The sequence below is a fragment of the Somniosus microcephalus genome, chromosome 21 (assembly GCF_052327205.1).
Source record: "Somniosus microcephalus isolate GS21.2 chromosome 21, FLI_Smic_1.0, whole genome shotgun sequence".
NCBI classification, from domain to species: Eukaryota; Metazoa; Chordata; class Chondrichthyes; order Squaliformes; family Somniosidae; genus Somniosus; species Somniosus microcephalus.
Window position 1 is genome coordinate 31,727,395 of NC_141007.1, and position 8,296 is coordinate 31,735,690.

General features: G+C 44.5%; 1 protein-coding gene across 1 annotated transcript in view; it reads left to right on the forward strand.

Moving 5' to 3' along the window:
* The window catches only part of LOC147102686 (dynein axonemal heavy chain 9-like), a 75,768-nt gene extending 68,625 nt beyond the window's left edge, over positions 1-7,143 (forward strand). The window contains exon 12 of the mRNA XM_085964101.1: positions 6,966-7,143. Coding sequence (XP_085820227.1) covers positions 6,966-7,143 — 178 coding nt within the window. The remainder of the gene's footprint in view (positions 1-6,965) is intronic.
* The last annotated feature ends 1,153 nt before the right edge of the window (positions 7,144-8,296 follow it).

Consider the following 8,296-nt stretch of genomic DNA (forward strand, 5'->3'; position numbering starts at 1 on the left):
TGATTTGCGCCTTCATTGCAAGACGATTTGAGTACAGGAGCAAGGATGTCTTACTACAGTTATACAGGGCCTTGGTGACACCACACCTGGAGTACTGTGTGCAGTTTTGGTCTCCTTACCTAAGAAAGGATATACTTGCCTTAGAGGGAGTGCAGCGAAGGTTCACCAGACTGATTCCTGGGATGGCAGGACTGTCGTATGAGGAGAGATTGGGTCGACTAGGTCTGTATTCACTAGAGTTTAGAAGAATGAGAGGGCATCTCATTGAAACGTATAAAATTCTGACAGGGCTAGACAGACTGCTCCTATTTTTCTATGTTTCTAAATCCTGGTTCAGCAGTAAATGTAAAGGTGTGAATTTGGGATAGGAAAAGAATGAAATATGGTCTGATTGGGTTCTGGGACACGAGCTATATGGGCTGAAAGGCCATTTTTGTCCTACGAACTTATCTTTGCAACATCTCCGTGTAACTAACTTAAGCTAGATTTCGGAAATTACTCTAAAACTGCTCAAGCCCTTCTCCTTTCATTTTTAAAAAAAGGTTTGTTCCGTCAAACTCAATTAACTTGTATTACAAGAGTTACGCTGATATAAGTATCTTAAATATCTCTCATGCTCTTACCATCGTTATGTACCATGAAAAACCATACAAACTAGGATATAAGTACTTGATTAAAAATATATTTTCACAAAAAATAATCACGTTTAACAGCTTGGACTTCTGACTCAGTTGAATCTACACATTTATTAAACACCATGCATAAATTACCACTTGGCTCTTTCAGTTTCATTCCATTAAATATACAAGTTTGCCTTTAAAGCTTCATGCTTGGATCTCTATATCTTAGCCTTAACTTTCCAAGTCCCAGCCGATGGCGAGGTATCTTACTATCAGCCGAGACTCTGAAAACCAACTCGATTACATTGTATTGTATGGAGAATAACATCTTGTTGAGTTATTGATGTTGTGCTTGTTGGATAGTAAAACTGGAGTCACATTGCATTTCTATGTACACACACCATACTTTCCATGGCTACAGTGAAGAAACCTTTCCATCATCACAGTCAACCCCTTTGTGACCAAAAGTGAAAGAACAATAAAAGAAGAATCAGACCTAACCAGACCATTGTTGTTCATTGAAACGTATAAAATTCTGACAGGGCTAGACAGACTGGATGCTGGGAAGATGTTTCCCCTGGCTGGGGTGGTCTAGAACGAGGGGTCACAGTCTCAGGATATTGGGTAGGACATTTAGGACTGAGATGAAGAGAAATTTCTTCACTCAGAGGGTGGTGAACCTGTGGAATTCTCTACCACAGAAGGCTGTGAAGGCCAAGTCACTGAATATTAAGAAGGAGTTAGATAGATTTCTAGACGCAAAAGGCATCAAGTGGTATGGGGAGAGAGTGGGAATATGGTATTGAGATAGAGGATCAGCCATGACCATATCGAATGGCAGAGCAGGCTCGAAGGGCCGAATGGCCTACTCCTGCTCCTATTTTTCTGTTTCTATGTTTCTCTTGTTAGGGCGCTAACGGGGCGCAAAGCAACTAGCGCCTGGGCACGACGCCGCCAACGCCTCCTGCGAAATTCAGCAGGAGGTTAGCAGCGGTGATAACCGTTAGCGCCCCGTGGCGCTGCGCCTCTGGCGATGACATAATTGCCGTGTGCAGCGCCCTGCTTGTGCCCCGGCTGCAATCTTCGGTAGCGCCCCCTGACTTACCGGCAGACGCTATGTCCGACAGGGTCAGGGGGGCCTACCTGTGGCCGGGGCGGCGCAGATTTAAAGGGAGATGCCGGGCGGCCATTTTTGTTGCTAGCCACCTGCCAGCACCTGCCCACTTTGCTGTCCCCGGCCTTCTGTGCCGCCCCCCCACGGGGTGCCGGCTGCGCTCCGTGAGCCCGGCACTTCTCTTGAGTGCCGAGCTCTTTTGCCGGCACTCCGATCCCTGGTGGCCCAGCTGAGCCCCGGGTCGCGCTGCACAAGGCCCCTCCCCTTTAAGAAGGGGAGAAAGGCCTGCAGTACTGCGGCGCGACGTGCTGCAGAGCGTGGCACTGTGGCACTAGTGCCGTGATATTCACCCACCTCCCTCTTTGGGCGCTACCAGTGAATTTCGGGCGCGGGGGGCGCTAATTTTTTCAGGGTGGTTAAAGTAGCGAAGTTAACGTCCCAAAGGGGGCTCGACCCAATTTTTTCCCCCATAGAGTCATAACGGCACAGAAGGAGCCCATTCGACTCATCGAGTCCATGCCAGCTCTCTGTAGAGCAATCCAGTCAGTCCCATTCCCCCGCTCTATTCCCGTAGCCCTCAAGTGCCTATCCAGTCTCCCCTTGAAAACATTCTTCGCTTCCACCACTTCCATTGGCAGCGAATTCCAGGTCATCACCACTCGCTGCGTAAAAAAAGTTTTTCCTCACAGCCCCCCTGTATCTCTTGCCCCAAACCTTAAACCTGTGTTCCCTAGTCCTTGTACCATCAACTAGTGGGAACAGCCTTTCCCCGTCTAGCCTATCCAAACCCATCATAATCTTGTACACCTCTATCAAATCACCCCAATGTATGTAACGAGGTTTGAAATTCTTTTCACTCAGAGATTGATCAACAAAGGGAATGGGTTTCCTAGGAGGGTAGTGGAGGCAAACATTGTGGGATTATTTAAGAAACAAGTAGATTCGATGACGGTGGGACTGTAGGTTTTTCTAGATGGATAAGCTAAGATGGGTCACATAGCTTTCTTCATCTGTATCTACCTCATAATGAGACATTTACATACAGGAAGCAGGATATGAGGAAAATTTGTATCTGGAAAGCATTTGGAATCTGCAAGAATTTAAATCAATCCCAGTTGTGTAAAAGTGTGTCTGACTTGCAATCCAGGCTGCATTTAAGAGCTGATTTCATTGTGTTGGCTGTTCTGTTATTTTGTGAACATTAGGTGGCTCTCTGAAACCACAGTGCTCTCTCGCTCCCCTTTTGTCTAATGCCCTTTTCCATGGTTTTTATTGAGCATTTTTTGTTTGCCAGTCAGGCATTTTCTGGTATTCTGCAGTGCTGATGAGATGAAAATAATCAAGTGACCATTGAATGTTTTGTTGGCAAATGATGTATTCTGAACTTACTGCTTTTACTCAGCCATCCCCTTACAAATGATGCAGCCACTTTTTACAGCAGCTAATTGGATAGATTCTAAGAAAGGTAATTGTATTACATTTTAAATAACAAATTCTAAAAGTCTGCAATGCATCAAAAGAATTAACCTAATTTAAAATCTAATTCTAGTCAATTAGAAGGCACTTGCATAGAAAGCATCATGCATGCACAATCCAGGCTTTACTTGATGAATAACAACAGATTTACATTCACTTAAATGAGCTACTGCAAATGTATTCTGTGTACCTAATAGTTTAGCTCTTTCATCAACAAAAACCCGTATCTTGGTTTAAATTGCTTTCGGAAGCTAGGTATTCTGCGGCGAGTGTCTCGCCTCCTGACTCCCCAAAGCCTTTCCACCATCTACAAGGCACAAGTCAGGAGTGTGATGGAATACTCTTCACTTGCCTGGATGAATGCAGCTCCAACAACACTCAAGAAGCTCGACACTATCCAGGACAAAGAAGCCTGCTTGATTGGCACCCCATCCACCACCTTAAACATTCACTCGCTCCACCACTGGCGTACCGTGTCTGCAGTGTGCACCATCGACAAGATGTACTGCAGCAACTCGCCAAGGCTTCTTCGGCAGCACCTCCCAAACCCACGACCTCTTCCACCTAGAAGGACAAGGGCAGCAGGCGCATGGGAACACCACCACCTCCAAGTCACACACCGTCCTGACTTGGAAGTATATCGGCCGTTCCTTCATCGTCGCTGGGTCAAAATCCTGGAACTCCCTCCCTAACAGCACTGTGGAAGTACCTTCACCACATGGACTGCAGCGGTTCAAGAAGGCAGCTCACCACCACCTTCTCAAGGGCAATTAGGGATGGGCAATAAATGCTGGCCTTGCTAGCGATGCCCACATTCCATAAAAATGAATTAAAAAAATTAAAAAATTGTTTAAGTCACTATTTTGCTTCATTCAGTGCAATCTTAACCCTTATTTCTGATGGTGGATGTGTACACAAAATCCCATTCCCTGTCTTTTCTCTTTACAGATCCTGACTGGCCTGCTGTGCATGTCCAACATTTATTGTTTTTATTTCAGATTTCCACCATTTGCAGTTTTGCCCTCTTATTTTACAATCATAACTCTGTTGGATCAACCTACTCAGTCTCTTCCCCCCTCCCCTGCCACATATTATGGATTTCCTCTTCGAAAATAAATGTTTCTACTTTTCTGTATTGCAAGGCAAACTCTTCCTGTTGCTGAGAGGGCAGGTGGGAGGACTATTCCCAGATCCCTGTATTCTCATACGAACATATGAAAAAAGGACAGGAAAAGACCAGCAGGTCCATCAAGTCCCATACTATCATGGTACAACTTAGGCACACCACCGGCCCCATCCAAGTCACTACCAACACCACCAACAACCAGCCAAGCAACCATCTGGGAGTGACAGGAAAACATCAGGCCAATTAAGAGGAAAAACATTTTCTTGGAAATTCTTTTCTGACCCGCCAAAGCAATCAAAGAGGTTACAGGAAACCACAGTGACTGGGAGACACGTCCGCAATAAATCAGTTACCTTCGATGTATACTGATAATGGCCAAGTCAGGAACTCGTCCAGCTTCCTTTTCAATGCTTGCAGCGAATCCGTACTCACTACACGAGCCGATAACTTGTTCCAAAGGTCAACGACTCTCTGGGCTTACGGTTACAATTCTACCTGGTGCAAACAAGCTTGGCACTGACTCTACCTACATGCATGACACCACGTTTATCTATATTAAATACTTGCATTGGAGGCAGTTCAGAGCAGGTTCACGAGGTTGATTCTGGAGATGAAAGGGGTTGTCTTATGAAGAAAGGTTGAGCAGGTTGGGCCTATACTCATTGGAGTTTAGAAGAATGAGAGGGGATCTTATTGAAACATATAAGATTCTGAAGGGGCTTGACAGAGTAGATGCAGAGAGGATGTTTCCCCTCGTGGGGGAATCTAGAACTAGGGGGCATAGTTTCAGAATAAGGGGGCACCCATTTAAAACGGAAATGAGGAGGAATTTCTTCTCTCAGAGGGTTGTGAATCTTTGGAATTCTTTTCCCCAGAGAGCTGTGGAGGCTGGGTCATTGAATATATTTAAGGTGGAGATAGACAGATTTTTGAATGATAAGGGAGTCAAGGGTTATGGGGAGCGGGCAGGGAAGTGGAGTTGAGGCCAAGATCGGATCAGCCATGATCTTATTGAATGGCGGAGCAGGCGCGAGGGGCCACATGACCTACTCTTGCCCCTACGTCTTATGTTCTTAAATGACATCTGCCACACATAGTCCCATTCTCTCATCGAATCTAGATGTGCTTGTAATCTGTTTTCCTCATCTCGGGTCCTAACACCCGCACAAATCTTTGTATCGTCCATGGATTTACGGACAATTGCCGCGATGCCTTCATCCAGATCATTCATATCGATAATGAAGGACAACACCGACCCTTGGGGGTCTCCATGAGTAACTGGTCCCTACGCAGAACCACTGCCATTAATAACAACCTTCTGCCTATGAGAATGAAGCCAATTCCTTATCCAACTTAAAATCTGTCCGCTAATCCCACAGGACTCTATCGTTATAAGTAATCTATTGTCAGAAATTATTTTGAAAATCAAAGTATACAGTTTCAAGAGAGCTTCCTATATCCACCACCAATGTGGTAACTCCCCGACCACCCCCCCCCCCCAAAAAAAATGGAACTAGGTTGGTTAGACATGATCTGCGATTCCAGAAGCCTCATTGGCTGGACGTACCTGACTCATCGATTAGTCCCTCTCTGCATTGGTTTCTATTTCCCCTATTTTCTGTGGGTCATTTCTGAGCCTCTGCTTAACAGGTCCTTACAGTTGTGATCAGGAATTTAGCAGACTGTGCATCCATGGTTCTGTGTACAGGAATTGCAATGTGCTGGACCACCAGCACTGTGGTGACTCTGGTCAGATTTCCAGCCATTAACCTCGGTAGTGTGGGTTAAAACACAGGTTTTGATGGAGGGAAGTTTTTTGTGTAGATCTTGATGTTGCCCCACGATGTTCACAGCCCTGCCTGTTGGCTTCCTGAAAGAAATACAAACTGCAGCAGATGTTTCAATGTGTACAATCCTTATACTTCAGCTTAAGCACAGTTCTCTTGGAGCTAAATATCTTTGTGCTTCTGATTTTATGATTTTCTGTGGAGAAAATGGATGAGACCATGTGGGTTATGAAGGTGTAGATCGAAGCGATCAGTGTGGATAATTTCCTCTGGTCAATGTGCATAACAACAGTGTAAACAAATGCAGGAAGATTTCCTCGAGTTGATATTTCGGGCGGAATCATGGACACGCTTACAGTTTTGCTGGAAATGGTGACTAGAGCAAAATTCTCCTGCATTTATTTAGGATGTCACAACACACAACAACCAGAGGAAATCATTGCCACTGATTACACCCACGTGTGGTGCACTTAATGAAGTAAAAACAATTTCAATGGGTTCACAACAAAGGAAACCATTGCAATGTAATGAGAGACTTCATCTGATTAAATGATCCAGTGAAAGAGTTGTCGAGTAGACTTGATGCTATGGATAGACTTGTGAAACCAAACTGTAGGTTTGTACTGGTGACCGTGTTATGGAACAAATATCCATCAGCTTATTTGCATGGACAAGTAAAGAGAATAATTGACTGTTAGAGCAATGTATGTTAGCTCGGTTAAAGCTAGCTGGCTCATTGCTTCTTGAGCTGCTGTACTAATACTGAATCTGTTGAGTAGCTTAAGGAATTCTTCTTCCCACATGTGCTTACTCTCACTTTGAAATCTCTTCAATTTTTGTAGATACGAGGCAAAGCTGTATTTAGATTGGTCCGAGACTGTAGCTGAAAAATCTCAATATAATCTCACTCAGCCTCTCCTCAAACGAGACCCAGAAACAAGACTGATCTCAGTGAACTTTGATCCTCAGGCAAGTTATGAAGAGGAAGTCGCTTGTTGTGGTTGGGGCGCCATTGAGTAGGGGTGGTTACGTGCCAAGTACTTTTCTATGTTCTGTTCCCCTCTCTTTATTCCTGGTGTGTTACAAAACTCAAACAATAATACATCTGCAGCAGCCTCGCTGAGGTGCTATATTGTAGGGAATGGTGATCAGAGGGAACAAGATGGGTCAACACTCTGTCTATTCACTTCAGGGAGCTGAGTCTGAATCTAGGCCAGATCGACAGACAAAAGTCTCTTCTCTCTGTTATATGCAAGAGTCTTGTATGAAACAAATTTGGGCAATTTCAACCCAGTTCCCAGTGAGTATTAGCCCACATCACAACACTGCCTACTAATTGGCACAAATTAGCAATCTATCTTAGATCTGGGAAATGGGAATTTTATACTGGTACTGTGGGAGGTACCCTTCTGAGTTTTGAGTTAAGGCATTTTTGGGGGGAGAGAACAGAGGGAGCTTTACTCTCAACTTGACCTGAGCTGTACCAGAGCTGGATTTCCTGCTGTTACCAACTGCTTAAGATGGAAAGTATTGCAGTTCCTACCACTGACTCTCTCTCCTCTATAAGTACAAAAATGTACCAAGACATAAAACCAGAGAGCCATGTATTGGGGAGGAGAGGGACGCTGTTTCTCTGTGACTCTGATTGATTGTTGTGTAGCTGTTACCTTTGGAGCTTGCACTTCAGTAATGGATCCAATGTGACTTTGGGAAAGATTTCTCAGGCTATTGGGGGATGAAAGTCAAAAAAGCAAAACGTTAAACAATTTGCCTGTTTGGCCTTGACTCTCCTTAGTTTGTTTTGTGAAATTTCCAGAGGGATCTGATTCACAGCTAATAACTGTACAATGGCACAGGTGGAGATTTAAAAAATATGAACCTGACCCAAACAAACAGTCTCGGTGGGATGGACTCGGTTTTCTCATTGCTGATCCTTACTCGAGTCACATCTTGCTACAGGTCTAAATAGCAGGGCTGCTAGAATATCATGAAGAAACCTCAAAGACTGATATGAATCCCAAAGAAAATAAAGTGATGTGAATACAGAATAATTGGTAGCTGGAAGTGTACTACAGATGAGGGCTTCAGATAAGCTCAGGACTTTTCGTCTGAATCTCAAGATTAGATTGCATTATTACGATGTATTCTTTACTTCTGCCCCAGAAGTCTCCCG